Source organism: Artemia sp. Qi Xiang Cuo, chromosome 18 (assembly GCF_049724085.1).
Source record: "Artemia sp. Qi Xiang Cuo chromosome 18, ASM4972408v1, whole genome shotgun sequence".
In the NCBI taxonomy this organism is placed as follows: Eukaryota; Metazoa; Arthropoda; class Branchiopoda; order Anostraca; family Artemiidae; genus Artemia; species Artemia sp. Qi Xiang Cuo.
The window spans coordinates 43,722,494-43,739,328 of NC_142811.1; the positions used below are offsets into that span (position 1 = coordinate 43,722,494).

The 16,835-nt window shown below is 35.0% G+C and overlaps 1 protein-coding gene across 2 annotated transcripts in view; it reads left to right on the plus strand.

The window, feature by feature from the left end:
* kto (mediator complex subunit kohtalo) overlaps positions 1–13,626 on the plus strand; it is a 149,920-nt gene extending 136,294 nt beyond the window's left edge. For both annotated transcript variants that reach the window (XM_089104671.1, XM_089104672.1), the window contains exons 27-30: positions 2,288–2,509; positions 4,049–4,358; positions 9,931–10,385; positions 13,065–13,626. In XM_089104671.1, coding sequence (XP_088960797.1) covers positions 2,288–2,509; positions 4,049–4,358; positions 9,931–10,385; positions 13,065–13,241 — 1,164 coding nt within the window. In that variant the 3' untranslated portion in view covers positions 13,242–13,626. The remainder of the gene's footprint in view (positions 1–2,287; positions 2,510–4,048; positions 4,359–9,930; positions 10,386–13,064) is intronic.
* The last annotated feature ends 3,209 nt before the right edge of the window (positions 13,627–16,835 follow it).

A 16,835-nucleotide genomic window follows, 5' to 3' on the forward strand; every position in this document is an offset into this window, starting at 1 on the left:
TATTTCCCGGCATTTTGTCATGATTTTTTCTTTGTGATTTAAGTTTTAATTGGCTGTTGATAAGTCAGAAGTAGGCACTTTATTTCGGATGGAGGCTTGGCAGCGGGATGGGACATAAAAAACGCAAAAACAAGTGAATAATTCGAAACATTAAGGAAATATGAAAAATTAAGGAAATATGTTAAGGAAATCATGAAACATTAAGGGAAAATGTTAAGGAAATACCGTAAAATTGGTGTCCACATTCATGCAGATCCAAGAAGAGTGGCCCTTCTTGTCATCGGTGCAGTTCAACTGACTACAATTTTGTATAAGTTTATACCTTCCCTCTTTGCTTTGGTGAAATTTAATTGTTGTGAATCTGTAGAGCACAAAAAAAAAATCTGTCGAGCATAAAACAGTAATCACAATTGCAGAATTTTCCTTCCAAAAATTCCAGACCTGCCCCATCCCTGTGGACATTTGTAAACAAGTAAGTTGTTACTGAAGCAAGTTGTAATTCAGTTTTAGCTGGGCTCATGCCTTGGGACCCACTCCAAAAAAAAAAATCTTGTTCCGTGTAGTTGGTGCGTTCGACTCGCAATCCTGTGTCCATAAGGGCAGGGATTCGTTTCTTATGTTGCTGATTATTTTGTTTAGGAGGGTTGGCGGTGCGACTCTGTAAGCTCATCCAGAGTTGACCCAGCTGGGCAAAAAACAGGAAGCATCGGATGATTTTACCCCAACCACGCATTGCACTCTCAGCCAATGGCAGAGAATCAGGAGATCGGTATCTGCGCTATGCAGACCATTGGTCAGTATGCTAAAAAGTTTTTTTACGTGCTTGCTTCTAATAATCGGTTTATTTGAACTTTTTTGTTGATCTTCGTCTGTCTGTTGATATGTTGTTTTATTTAATTAATGCTATTTCTTTCAACATGGTATCGCTCTTCTTCTTTGAGAGTTCATTAATCATGTGTCAGTGACAAATTGATCTAATGGTCATTTCCGGTAGTGTTGACAGAATGGCCAACATGTTTCAGCTGTTTTCTTAGTAGCTAGAATAGGTTAACCAAGAGATAATAGTGTTTTCTATTTTACTTTTAAACTGTCTCGAGGTCATTCAAGCATGTTTTTTTTAAAATGTAATTCTGAAACTGTTGCTAGCTGGAAAGTAATTTTACATATAAGTCGGTTTTTCTATATCGTTGCAGTTCATGACATCAGGTCTTGAGATGGGCAAAATGCCGATTGTCATGCTACCTGATTTTTTAAATGTCTTCAAATTTTACCCCAATTTCAACAGCGCTTATTGCAATTCATTTAATAAGCGTAGTTTTTTGCTGTATTGGACGTGACTTGAATATCAAAATCAATTTCTCAAAAAAAAAAAAAAAAAAAAAAAAAAAAAAAAAATCAAACCCATAGAACATTAGAACTAACGAAAACATTATTAGCTAATATTAATTCATAAATATCTTTGAAAGAAAAAAGAATCTTCTTTCGGTAAAAGGACGAATTACAGCTTATTAATTTCTGAAGCACAATAAGCAAATGATTGCAATAGGTTTGAATAAGTGCTTTTGAACGCAATTTAATAATTGTAATTGAATATTAAACGCTAAAAATTACAAAAATCAATTCCGTTAAGATTATCCGTTCCGTTAAAAATCAATTCCGTTAAGAATGTGTTTCGGGCTCCGTTATTTTACGACTGGAATTTAAGATCTATAGTAAAATTTAAACCTTTACTGTATTTGTTTTAATAACATATTATCATTAAATCTTTGAATGCAGATCGCAGATAACTTCATCCTATGAAAACAACCTAGTTTTCATTTGATGCGGTTTTTCTTCTGCCTTAATTCAGGGGCTTTTTAAGGGGAATTAAGCTCAATTTGGGACTTGATTCAATAATTCAGTGAACCAATGGACCTAACTCAAGGGATTGGAACTCGGGCTTCTTTTAAGACAAAGATTACTCATTAGAATTTGATTTTTGAACCTTGACAAAATAAGAAAGAAAAAAAAGTTTAAGTTTGTTTATCAATAATAAGTGGACAACAGCAAAAAAAATACGAAAATAGAAATTATCCCCTTATAGGTAAAAAAAAATATTAAGGAAACTGATGCTTCTTATTTTCTTTTCCGTTTACGGTCCCTTGTATTATCATTGTATCTTTCGCTATTTGTTAAATTACCGGGATTAATGGTTCCAATTGCAAAAAAGAAAATCATCCTAGAGAAAGTACCAATTAATCAACTGTATTTTATTTCTCGAAGTTAATATGGAATATGTCTATTTTAGGGACTGAAAGTCCACGAAAAACACCGCCTCAATCCATGGGACGTATTGGAAGGGCATAAAACTCCAGCGCCTTTATCCCTCTCTTGGTTTGGCGCTGTTAAGGTTGAAAGACGTCCATTGCGATATGAAGACATGCATAGACTGCTGAAACATCACACACATGACCAGAGAAAATCTTGCTCTCATTACTTGGAACCTCCACCTGTGCCTCCTGAGGAAGAGGTATAGTCCTCATTTTTTACGTTTCGTACATTGATAGAATTCATGGTCGTTATCATATTGAAAAGTCAAAATGTGAGCCTTTAAAATCTCGATGGGAAAAGTCAGTTTGTTAAAAATATGCGGGTATTAAATTCAATATTTAATATGTAACGGTCCTTGAGATTGGCAAAAAAAGAACGCATGAAAAAAGACGCTCGGTTAATTAGAAGAAAAAAAAAATACTTGAGAGCACGTTACTTAGAACTTAGAAATATAAGCACTTAGGCCTTTAATATTCTACTTTTACCGTCTTCACTGAATCCACGTCTTTGCTAATACAACTCCATAGGTAAGTTAAGCTGCCCACTTCCAAGGTTATTATTACGGCTAATTAATCCGAATTACAAATTTAAAATATTCATTTTCGTTATGTATTTGCTTTGTAAAACCTAAAGATTTTCGCCGCTTCTGGCAGCTTTCCTTTGAATGCGGGAATGTTTTTTTTTCAAGGCGACGAGACTTGCAGAACCATCAGAATCGCACAAGTTAAACTATTTCTTTATTGATGATTGTAAATTTAACAATTGACGAGACATTCATAATGTGACACTATAAATCAAATGAAAAAATATTTGAGTTTAAAGAAGAACTACGGTCTATTTATTCGAATCTCTTTGAAATGGTACCGAATCGGCATAGATACTAGGCTACCCCAGTTGTGTACCTTGTTGTGTTCAGACCAAGACCGTATCCAGGGTGGGGGAAGGCAAATTTTTGATGTGTTTAAAATTTTTTTTTTTTACAGGTTTCTAAGTTGTGATAGATCAGCTATTTTTCGGTATTATGCTGGATTTTTTTTATTGCAAATAAAAGTGTCAACTTTATTTTTATTTATTCTTTTCTCCGCTAAGTTTAGATTGGAAAATGGTTAAGCTATAAATAAGGGAAATAATTGGGATTGTAAGTGAATCTTAAAGAATGATTTTTTAAACGGTAATTATACTTTATTTTTTTTTAACAAATTTGCTTTTATTTTTTTTAATTATTTCAGCTGAACCAAAAAAGTTTTTTTTTTTATGAAGCTTTGTGAGTTACTGCTATACCATATTCTACTATTTTTTTGTCTCATTCAAAGAAAAAGGAATTTCCCCAACTTTCATCCAAACGAATTTTTCTCTGATATTTCCTTTTATGAAAAATAGTCCAATGAATCAGCAAGTCTAGTTTTACTCGGATATTTCGTATAGGAGAAATATTGATACTAAAATTTGGCTGTCGACTTTTGTGATTCAATGTGCTTTGTTAAGTGATTTATTAAGGGGAAAAAATCGGAGTTATATCAGATAACTTGGCAATTTTTGTGCCAATTTATTTGAATGGACAAAAGTGCCAGACACAAATGGAGAAGACATCTCTTGTAAAAGTAACGGCAATTAAAACCACTCATTCATCAAATATACTACTGTTGACATTGCATTTTTTATAAATGTTGACATATCACAGCTTTTTTTCTTTGCGAACCTGAAGTAGTAATCAAATTCTTGTATGTCCTAATTTTAGAATGAAAGTTTGATGGGTCCCAACTCTCAGCGAGAAGAGATTAAACCAGATACACCCATGTCGAGCGAATCACCACGTGCTAAGCGGGCCAAAACAAGTGCTATGAATCCACAAGCTGTGCCTAACAAAAGAAGACCCCGTCGTGGGGGTGTGAATGCTGGTGCTATGGGTGGAATAGTGCAACCTCCCGTAAACATGGGCTTCCAAGGCCCACAATCAGCAATGTATCAGCAGCAACAGCAACAATGGGGCTACAACCAGCAGCAAACACATGGGCAACAAGGATACTATCCACAGCAGATGAATCAAGGTTAATTTATATTCTTTTCACAGATAATTTCTAGCTCTGGGCCTGCATTTCTTTTGTTATTTATTAATTTATCTGGATAATGGTTGAAAAAAAATGCCTAGGTTAGGTCGATGACTTCTTAAAGTTTCCTCATGCAGATAGTAGCTTTGTTTTTGAATAGCCTAGTAAGCATATCATACCATACAAGGGAAAGAGTGAGAGAGAAATAGGCTTAAAACCTGCCGTTTTCCACCTTGTCTTTCGGTCACAATGCTTTTTGGATCTTCCCATCAAAAGAAAAATTCGTAACTTGATTAGCTGTAGGATATATAATTTAGCAGTGTTATACGTAGAACTTTCAAGGCTGAGGTAAAATTCCGAAGGAAACGTCCTTAATGTCTTTGGAAATTTCTAGGTTGAAAGCTATCCATGGAGGAGAGCTCCGGCTTCAGGCCATGAAGTGTGTAATCAACTCAGTAGCAAACACTTAGTGTTTGCTTAATTAATTTATAAGGAAATATTAAAATATGTTCAGGTCAGGTCGATGATTTCTTCAGGTTTCCTCTTGTAGATAGTAATTCCTTTTTGAGTAGCCTAGTAAGCATTATATCATACGAGGGAAAGAGTGAGTAGGGAGTAGGCTTAAAACTTGTTATTTTAAACCTTCTATTTTGGTAACACTGTTTTTTGGATGTTCGTATTAAAAAAAGAAAAAAAAAGAAACTTTTGGTTTTAGGTAGGGAAAATTCTGAAGGACCCGTCCAAGAGTCTTTGAAAACCACAAGGTTGAAAGCTATACATAGAACAGAGTTCTATCCGCAGAACATAAAGGGTGGAAATCAACTTGGTGTTCCTGGAACCTTTTTTACTGGTAATTCATTTATTACCCATAAAAAATAAATAAAATAAAATAAATAAAAAATAAAAATATAAATCTGGCACAGTAAATTAAGCATGCAAAAATCTAAACAGCAAAGTTGAACTTGGAATAGCCTTGAAAAAATAACAAATTGAAGGATTAGCTGAATAAAAGATGGACTTTGAATTTTAGTGCATAATGGTTTGGCAGGTAAGGAAAATAAGATGTAGCAGATGAATGGATTTTAAACGTCGGCTACTGAACGATGAAGAAAACATAGGTTGTTATTACAATAGGAATAAACTTTATTAGAGAGAAGAGAATTGTACCGTAGTAATAGCTGAGAAGACACTATGAGAAATTGAAAAATAAAATGGGCTACATTGATTACTATACTTAATTTTAAGACTCTTTTGACGTACAGGGTCAAGGAAAAGCTGAAGGTAATTTTGTGTAGGCTCTGTCCTTAGATCTTTCATTTTTTTATATAGATTTAGTTAAATACTGTAGAAAAGAGTAGCTACTAACTCTCTTCACACTGGTGAACAGCACTTTTTATCTCGGCGGTTTTTAAGAATTGCAAATCAGGTATGAAAGAAATGAGTACGCCCTGTGTGTAGAGATATGAATGAGAATTTGAGCATTGTAATTAATGAGTGTAAAGAGTGGAGTGAGTTTCGAAGGAAAGTGTGAGGAAAGTGTAGTTTGATGAAAGATGACTAGTGAGTATAGTGGGTAATGAGTATTTTGCAAGTTTTGAAAGGTTAGGACGACTTCTCCGGCTAGAAATGGAGCACAGAAATATATTGCCGTAATTTGTGTGATGTTTTGTTTATGGTGTGAGTCAATAAGAATGGAGTAAAAAAGAATTTATGCAACGAAGAATGGAAAATTAATAATTATGTGAATTAATTAGTAGCATGGATATGAAGGGTGCAAAGAATTAAATATCAGCCTTTTTTGCTATTCAATTGATATTAAAAAGGCTCTGGAAGCACTTTGGAGTCCCTAGTCCCCTTTCCCTCTTCTGTATTTGTTTCAATAAAATTTAGTATAGTTTTCAATAGAATTTTTCAATAGAAGTTGTATAGAAAACATTGTCGTAGATTGAGTTGAGATCCGAGAAAATTCAATATTACCTAGTTACAATTAAGACATGCTAAACTAACATTCTGAATTAATAAACCACTAAACCAACTTTATACTAACTATAGTTAAATGGTTCTTTAGATAAACATGGATGGGGGGGGGGGGGGTATGCAACATAGTTTCTGAGATGCATGATAGCTCCATTATCAGTGTAAAATGTCAGTTTTGAACGTGCAAAATAGGTTGATCCGAAAAACTTGCGTTAGGAGCAAGTTTAATAAACGCAAACTTGCGCTAATTAAGTAAATTACACTACTTTAGACTATGTTAGGGGGAGGGGCACCCCTCGCCCCCCTGGATCTGCCACTGCAATATGGTGATTAATATTATATAATATTGTGTAGGTCCTTAAGGCATTTTTATGCCATGAGATTCAAATAAAATGTAACAATCTGTACCTAGGTTAAACATAATATTTTTCATAGGCAGTGCGCTAGCGCTGCCTAAGCAAAGAACGATGTGGGCACAATGTGTTTTTTTTCCTCCATACCCGGGCACTTCGTATAAAAGGAGTTGCCGTAAAAACTTCGTAAAGGGCTCATTCGATTGGAAATTGGAGTCGCTAGTGCCCTTTTTAATAGTCGAAAGTGATTTAAGGGCAACTAGCCCCCCCCCCACGCCCATCATTCCCCCAAACACAACCAATCAAAATTTTGAGATAGCCATTTTTTTAAGCGTAGTTGATTTCCAGATAGACAATATGTTTTGGAGAAGGACATTCCTCCACAACCCTCGGGGCAAGGGTTTTAAGTTATGCCCTGACGGCATATAAGAACGATGTTGGCACAATGTACAATTTATTTTTTTTTCCTTTAGAGCAGCGCACTTTATATGGAAGGGGTCGTCGTAGAAACTTCAAAAGGGGCTCATTCGATTGGAAATTGAGAGTTCTAGTGGAAATTGAGAAAATACAAATGAATGTGCATTGTCAGTTTAGTATACATATACAGATATTTAGTAATCAAAATGTTAACATTATTTGATATATTAAAGTTATAAAAGTAAAAACATTTATATTTTTTTTAGTAAAGTGCAAATTTTATTCTGGCCTTGGGAAGGCATAGGGGTTTTGCGCCCAACTTACGTTAATTTCTGCTTGTTTTGAGTTTGACTGTGTTATTTATTGTACTTTCTGTTCGTTTTGGGTTTCATTTATTTATCAATGCTGATTTGTGGTAATTTTACGCTTGGTAGGTTGTTTTATTCTATTTTTGCTCATTTTTTGTTTAATGGAGTTCTTTACTTTTTTTTGAAAAACTTATTTTGTGGAAAAATTTTTTTTAATTAATAGATAAAAAGATCGTTTCATTTTGTTAAGCGGCGTGCCCATTTTTCTGCGCTAAGTAGATGAGTTACGTTACGCTAAACCTCACCTTTTGCACTTAGACAAGTCCTTTAACACTAAAAATTCGTAAAATAATCATAATCGTCTAGAATCGTCATAATCATCATAAGCAAACTATTTAAAAAGTTAAAAATGAGGGGACACTGATTCAACTCTGATCAAGTATGGACGAGTTTTTAGGAAAAAAATTATAATGTATTTCCGAAATCTATTAACGTGTCATCCAGAAATTATTTTCCGTTGCTACTATGTTGACTTTTCTATAAGGCTGTATAAATTACGTAGCATAAAATTCTATGTAGAGCTTGAATCTACTTGGCACTCTTTACATTTTGGACAAGATCTTTCGTAAGATTACATAACGCAACATAGTCTTAGTTATGCTAATGTCAAAGGTTTTGCGGCGTAAGTGAAAGAACCTTTAGAAACTCATATTGCAAGGTACCTTGCAGACCTACACAATATTGTATATCGGTTTTGTTGGGATCAGTGTTGTATTTAAACCACCATATAGGGTTTTTGTTTCATCAAATGGCAATTTTAGTTCATCAAATATCAATTTATTTCTTTTCTCTTTTGCATAGCATTGTGTTATTTTCTATTCTGTATTTATTGTTTGCCTTTTTTTTGTTCTTCTTTTCCATTTTTTTTCTTTGATAAAGGCTTTTGGACGGGAAGTCGAAATATTTCGACTTATTTTAGTAAATATGAATTATTTTTTTTTTAAATTTTCACTGTATCAATTACTTTCCCTGGATTATTCGAAAAACGATAAAAATTAAAAATCATCTGAAAGTAAGGAGCAACATTCAGACTTAAAACGAACAGAAATTATTCCGTATATGAGGGGGGATGCGGCTCTCATTATTTGTTCCCCCTTATTGGTTTAACTCCTCATGATTTTTGTAGCTTATTGTGATAAAATTGGAAAGGCAGTTTGGTCTAAGAATGTATTTTGGAAATTTATTTTGCCAAGGGTGTTTATAGTTTGACCCTAAATGGTCCTTAGTTTTCAAATTGTACCGTAACTTAGCCTAATGTTTGAGACCACAGCCATCCCCAAAATTTTTTATCCCAAGCAACACGAAAAAACTTAAGAGGTCTGCAAAAAAGGGCAAAAACATTTTTTTTTTTGTAATTCAAATTTTAGAGTAAGTACTTTTAACGTTTCAAAGTTCGAATTTTCTTAAATAAATTAAATCTTTCGGTTGTTTCAAATATTTTGAGCTATTTAAATTAAATTGTATGTTTTAATTTACAAAAACAATGTTAAAATAGTTTTTACACTGTAAAAAAAAAGTTTGATTATAATGATTTTGATGATTTTAGATGATGACCCTGATTGATTTTTACAACATTCTAGTGTGAAAAGACTTATTTAACTACGAAAGTTCTGCTTAGCGTTACGTAACTCAACCATTAGCATTGAAAATTATGTACCCAGAATAAGGAACATTAACTTATAATAAAATTAAATCATAGGTTTCAATTGTTTTCCATATTCCTTTAAGGTATTTCAATAAGTTGTGTTTCGTTTCTTCATGACATATCCCATCGCGTCAAAGTAAAACATCCTTTTACTATTCTAATTTGTTGTATTTTCGAAAATTTGAATCTTTAGTTAGCCATCGTTAAAGTAAAGAAGCCTGTTGCATTTGAAGAATACGTTTAACCTCTTGCCTTCTCTGCCAGTTCATGCAATGAACTTACTTTTGCTAGCTCCTCTTAATTGGGTTACATTCTAACTAGTTTCCTAAACTCTCAATTCATGAAAACCCGTTTTGAAACCCATGGAAAAATTTTCTTTTAGAATAATAATACTAATAGAAAAAATAACTAGTCTATACGTATTGTTTTTTTTTTTCATTAAATAAGATATTTTCGTTTTCCAAACGTGACTAGGGAAGGCAGTCACCCGTAAAGGATAAATATATATATATATATATATATATATATATATATATATATATATATATATATATATATATATATATATATATATATATATATATATATATATATATATATATATATATATATATATATATATATATATATATATATATATATATATATATATATATATATATATATATATATATATATATATATATATATATATATATATATATATATATATATATATATATATATATATATATATATATATATATATATATATATATATATATATATATATATATATATATATATATATATTAATATTATATTAATCCTAGGTGTTGGCCCAAGATTCGAGCGTGCACCTATTCCATCGCGTCAAGCCCTTGCAAACATGATTCGAGGACGTCAGACACAACCAACTGCTGCTTACGGTAACACTGCTCAAACTAATGTTATGCCACAAGGTCCCATGTCAGGTGGAATGCAGCAAGGCACCATGGCTGGTCCAATGCGAGGTCAAGCCCCTAACCAACCATTCCAAAATATGGCTATGCTAGATAAGCAACGTCAGCAGCAATTTATACGACAGCAACAGATGCGTGGCGGTGTTGCTGGACAAGGTGGAATGTATCCGCAACAGATGGCTCAGCAGTATCAGCAGATGCCTGGTCAAAGTATGGGAAATCAACAGTTTGGGATGTATACGAATCAATCCCAACAGGCTCCAGCACAAAACTTTGGAGGAATGATACCACAAAGGGGGATGGCCCCTAGACCCTCCTACATGCAGGTAAGAAATTTCTTATTTTATGTAATCTCACATTTTTTTTCATACCACGACCTTTCGTACTATATTTTTATAATTGATACTAATCTTAAGGGTTGAAGGTAGTCTGTCAAATTTTGCAGAACTTCTGAACCATTAATATACCGCTTTTGATAACACCACAGAAGATCACGTAGCTTGTGACACAAAAAACGTACCCGGCTTATTACATACTGCAGAAAGTAGTACAGCTTATGGTATAACGAGCCTTCCGCTCTTGTGGGTCACCGAAGAACTTGTTGCAGTACAAAGAAAATGATGCTCTCGTAGCACACAATAACATTTTCTGCCGCATATAAAGCTGCCCTTTATTCTTTTGCCACACCTACCATTTTGGTACATCTCGAGACGTATTTCAGCTTGTAGCACAAAAAATATACCACTCTGGATTTCGACACCCCGCTGTGCTTATCGTGTCCTTAATGCTTATCCAATAGGCTTCAAGGCAATGGACTTTAGAAGATTTACGGTTAGTGGGGGGGGGGGGGAGGGGGGTGGAGGCACTAGCTAAACTCCTCTTTTTATCAATGTTTGTTTGTTTTAAGTGTTACTTGAGTATTTACTTCAATTTTTACTCGTTTTAGGATTTATTTATTCCTCTATATCAGTATCTGTTGTCTTTATGTTGGATGTAATTATTTATTTTAATGTATGTTCGTTTTGGGCTTCAATTATTCTTTTGTCGTGATTTCTGGTCGTTTTAAGTCTATTTAGACTTAAGTGACTAACGACATAAGCAGATAAATTAGACATTATTTCTGCTCATTTTACGTATTAATACGGATCTTTACTTTTATTAGAAAAACTTATTTTTTTTTTCAATAAGAGAAGGAGAAATAATTTCTCCTTACTTTGTCAATACTTTGAGCTACACATTCATCATGTTACAAAAAAAAAAAAAAAAAAAAAAAAAAAAAAAAAAAAAAAAATGTGGAATGTCATAATAAAAAGTGAACAGAAGCAAAAAATAAACAGTTCAATAGATTCTTCTTCTTTTTTTTTTTTGGAGGGAACCAGGGGAAAAACCAAAAGATTGACCCCTTAGGTCTGTTGGCTGCACCTTCCCCGGCGATCTTCAGCCGGTGTCTGTCCCATCTCTGACCATGCCTCCCTTAACCTCCCCCTTTTTTCAAGGTCCTCTTTGAATTTTGCCGAAGATTTTTTCTTCTGTCCTCCCCGATGTCGTCTCCAGAATGGTGCTGGCTCGCAGATGAGGACGTCTCGACATAGTGTACCTTTGGTGCGACGCAAGGTGTGGCCGAGGAGCTTGAGGTGACGTCTTTTGATGACAAGAGATAACTCTTCAGACTGGCCATGACGACTTCTTACTTCACCATTGGGAATTCTAGACCACCTGTTGATTCGAAGTATGTAGCGAAGGCAGCGTTGATTAAACAGGTTCAACGCTCTAGTCTCTTCTGCCTTCAGCAGCAATATATTGCAGGCGTACAGTAGTACAGCTCGAACGGATGCTAAGCAGACTCTGATTTTGGTTTTTGTCGACATCTCACGTGTGGCCCATAGTGCCTTTTTTTTAGACTGGTGAAAACTACCCACTACTGCAATATGAGGGAAGTAATACCCTTTCTAGCTTCACTGTCTGCTTTTAAAACAGACCCAAGGTAGCCTACTTGAATTCATCGACATTTTCAATTGGTTTGCCGCTCAAGATGATTTGATATGAAGCAAAATGGATGACAGCCATCATTTTAGTCTTGAAGCTGCTTATGGTAAGATCAATGCGCTTCGAAGCTTTGGAGACATCACCAAACATATTTTGTAAGTCGTTGATGGTGGTTTCCAGCAAGGCAAAGTTGACTGTAAAATCTAAGTGCGTCAGGGATTGAAGAAAACCATCCAGTAGTCCAAATATGTGATTTCTCATTGCATTATTCGTTATCAAGTCCGTCGCGTAGTTGAATAATATGGGCGACAGGGGACATCCGTTTTCGATCCCAAACTCAACTGGAAACTTAAAAGTGTCGTTGTCTGAGATACGGATAGTTCGAGTAATTTTGTGTAATAGAGATTCACAGACAGAAAAAGAAACCCTTCTTTTTGGTTGATTGTGTTCGGTTGTACTGTTTCTCCTAGGGGATTGGACGGGTGAGTAGGGTCAAGGTCTTCAATATCAAGTGCTTATCTGTCTTGATTACTAAAGTAAGAAAAAGAGTTTTGTTCTCTTACTGAATAATTACCTTGAACACATTATAGACAGAAAAAGAAAGAAAAGAGGAGAGAGCTTAGCTGTGTTGTCAATACCTTGCTCTGTAAATATATATTTATGCACATATTTTAACTATTAATTTGTAATTTCTACCTTTTTTTGCTCTGGTTTAGTTTTAACAGAATTCAAATGCACTGCTAAAGCTAGAAAGTGCCTAGTTCTCAGTGATACGTTTCAATAGGAGGCACCTCTGGAGGAGACGCTTAAAGGCCCGCTCAGTCGCTCACTTTTTACTTGTATTTCACTTTTGTACCGAAAATAGAAAGGGTATATAGTTAAGGTTAAACTATTGGCCCTAAAAGTTAGCGTCAAATGAAATGAGAAACGCAAAAAAGTTCGACAGTTACTTGGTTGGATGGATAGCTCTTTGGCATGGGACACGCTTTATGTTTCCCTGATTAGATTTTTAATTTCAGGGTGGTACTATGACAATGGCGATGAATCAACAGCCGGGATACCCCCGTGGCTCGGCGCCTATGAATCAACAGCAAATGCAAAGGTTGCAGCAACAACAACAAATGTTGGCAATGCAACAACAACAACAGCAACAGCAGCAACATGGAATGTATAATCAGCCTCCTGGTTATCAATAAGGGTGTATCTGAACTGAAGGGTGGTGGGGAATCCCAAATAAAAAACTATTAAAATATTATCTTAAGATATTCTTTTAGGATACCTGGCTTTTCTCTCTGTAAAAGCTCTTTGGACCCCTTCCCTTTAAAGATCATATTTGTGTTCACCTCTTAAGAGGTCTCATAAAATATTATTTAAAACGTTAACATTTTATTGTTAAGTATTTTTCCTTTAGTTATATCGATTCGGTTGTTTTAATAAATGTTTCTGAGGAATCTTTTGAGCGTCAGTGATTGAATCTTTCTTGAAAGCTTGAAATTTGGATTGACTTAGTTCTGTGTACTTGCACGGTTGTGCATATATTTTTATATGCTATATTTATGATATTAGATGCCAGTCCACTTGTTTTTAGTATTTTTATTTTTAAGAATAGTCAGTTAGGATGAGAAAATATTAGTTTCGCTTTTAGGTTAGCTGCCTACTAAGTTCCCATTTTTTTGGGGAGGGGGGGGGGTGGTTGTTTTTCAGCTCATCACAGAATTAACGACGTTCCCTCAGCTGCAAATGGAGAAAAACAGCTATTATATTATTCATGGGATTTATATGATTGCCCGAAGAAGTGAAAAATGCTTAATAGATAATCATCACGTTAGGTGAATTCTTAGATTAGGGGTCAGGTGTTTGTCGCTTTTACCTAGAACCTCGTCTTAATTGATGCAATAAAGGTCACAGGGATCTCCTCGTTAGGAGTAAAAATTAAATTAAAAAAACAAGTTTTTAACTGAAAGTAAGGAGCAGTATCAAAACTTCAAACAAACAGAAATTATTACGTACTACATAAGAGGGATTGCCCCCTTGTCAACACCTCGCTCTTTACGCTAAGATTTGGATTTTGTCCTAATTCTTTAAGAATGACTCCTAAATCACAAAGGACGTTTAATTAGAATAGGCCAAGGGGTATACCCCTTGGCAAGGAATATTTGAAGACGAGTTTTGCCCGACGATCTGTCGCCACTTGGAAAGACCTCCTATCGGAGGTAATCTAAGAAATTCCTTCTCTTGGGACGTTCAAAAGAAGGTATAATAAATATATCAAAAATAAAAAAGCCAGGTAATTACCAGGACTAGTGGCATACCATCACTTGTGATGGAGCCGCAAAGCCTGTTATAAAAAAGAATAACAAGTAAGATTTATACTTACGACTTGGAATGGGTTTAGGTCAGCTACAAATATAAATTGAACTCCTGGGGTATTTCGTATCCAGCACCTGCCCTTCCAATATTACTGACCCCTAAGCCTATCCAGCAGGTCTAGTTCCCTTTTTACGGACCCCAAATCCCATGGAGCAGGTCCAATTCCTTTTTAGCGGCCGTAGCCAAGGGTTTATACGCCAAATCCTATAGACTAGTCCTCACGACATTATATAGACTATTTCAACAACAAGGGATAGGGCTTTTCTCACCACATTGTATGGGACTTTTCTCATGATAAAGTGTAGTCTATTTCTTAAACCCTTAGTCTTGTATGTAAACATATGTGTTCCTGAGAGGCAATCCTTTACACTGCTTTTAAGCCCCATGCAGTGATTTCCAGACATTATATTCTGGCTAGGAGACATACCCCCACTGTAAACATGAGTGTTACTGGATTCTAGGCGTTTACCCCCCGGAAAGTACCCCTCGGAAAATACCTCCTCCCCCTGTGGAAAATACCCCCCGTGGAAACCTTCTCCAGGAAAATACCCCCTGCGGAAAATACCCCCGGAAAATACCTCCTGTGAAAAATACCCCCCCCCCTCCCCTGGAAAATAACCCCCCCCCCTCGTGGAAAATAAGGTTTCCAAATTCGAGAATTTTATTTGACTTTGTTTTTTCTGTTTTTTTTTTTAAGTTTCGTTGAAAAGTGCTAAGGAAGGGGAAAACGAGGAATTTACACACCAAAAGTTTCTTAAAAACTTAAAAAAAAGAAACACCAAACCATTTTTGTTCAATATACTTCCATTAGAACTTCTGCAATTTTTGGCAGTAGCGGGAGCCAAATTAAAAAAAAAAGAATTGAAGAAGAAAAGAAATGTAAGCCAGCAATCATCAAAATTAAGGTAAAAACATATGGCACCAAAAAGCTTAAGAAGGTTTAGCTTTCCTTTGAAAGGATACTTGGCTTTGAGAATAAATAAATTCTTATTGTTTAAGTTTTTACGGGCGAAAGCGTCTTCAAATTCTACGAGTTGGTTTTTCTTATCTTTAGACAATAAGACATGAAGTTGTCCTTAACAGTGTCATAAAACTGGCCAAATATATCGTTATAATTGCCCAAATTAATGATTTCTGGAAATGAAAAGTCCCATGAATATGTACTCAGATCTTCTTTCAGTCTATCCAGCTCCACTGCTGAGCAACAGAATCTCGGTGTATCTTGGGGGACTAATCTTTGTGGATTTTGGAGGATTGGAAACAAGGCTGCAACTAGCAAATGGTCGGAAGTATCAGAAAGCAGTAGTTCGTTCTTAATGGAGCGTAGTGGTGAAAAAATATTGTCAATTAATGTTGCTGACTGGTTATAAATCCTTGTCGGTATGTTTATACGAGGAGCTATCCATACGAAATTAGTAAAGACAAAAGATCGGAAGCCTGTCTAGATGACGGTTCCGCAAGGTCAAGGTTAAAGTCACCCATCACTACAACTTCGGATTTTTCAGCACAAACTTTTCCAAGAACATCTTCTAATGTTTCCATAAATTGAGTTATAGACCCATTTGGAGAACGATATACTTCGCCTATTATTACCCTTTCCTTAGCGTCGATTGGGACTTCTATAAAAAGTGACTCAACTACCTTTTTATTATTTGTTCATAAATCATGTCTTAGTACAGCCTGAAAATTATCTCGGATGTAAAAACCGAGTCCACCTTTTTGTGCCATCTTGCGGTTAAGAAATATCGATATATAACCGGGAATATCCAAAAGTACCTAATTTTTCTTGCTAAAAAATGTTTCACAGGGACCGATAATTGCAGGGCACGAATTCCTACACAATAATTGAATATCATCAAACGAGGAATTTAGGCCCTGGATGTTTAGATGCACAACCGGGAATGCATCACCCCACCGAGCTCAGGAGTCCCAAATTCTCAGCTCTTTCACAAACACACTACCAATAATATCCTCAAAATTATCAGAGAAATTCATATTGGGGGCTTTACCAACCGGATTATTTATAATTTCATTAAAATTATCTCTCCCAAATTCATAATCATTTAATTTCCCTAGTGTTATATTAGCGTTAATCCCCAACAGAGAATCAATCTCAACCATAATTACTTACCGATGCAGGTGACAGAGAGCTATGCTTCCAAGCCTTGCTTCTAAGTCTATAGATGGCCGTGAACTTGGTATCCCTGTTGTTCCGTACCGACATTTCTGACAAAAAATTTATTAACGGTTTCTTCCATATTTTAATTTTCCTGGTTAGGAATTCCATGGATAAGAAGATTCTTGCGTTTAACCACAGTATATAAATTATAGATATAAACTATATCTTTATACTGTGCATTCAACATACAATTCAGTTCTTAAAACCTGGTCTTTAACTGCCACAAGAGCAGATTTCAAGC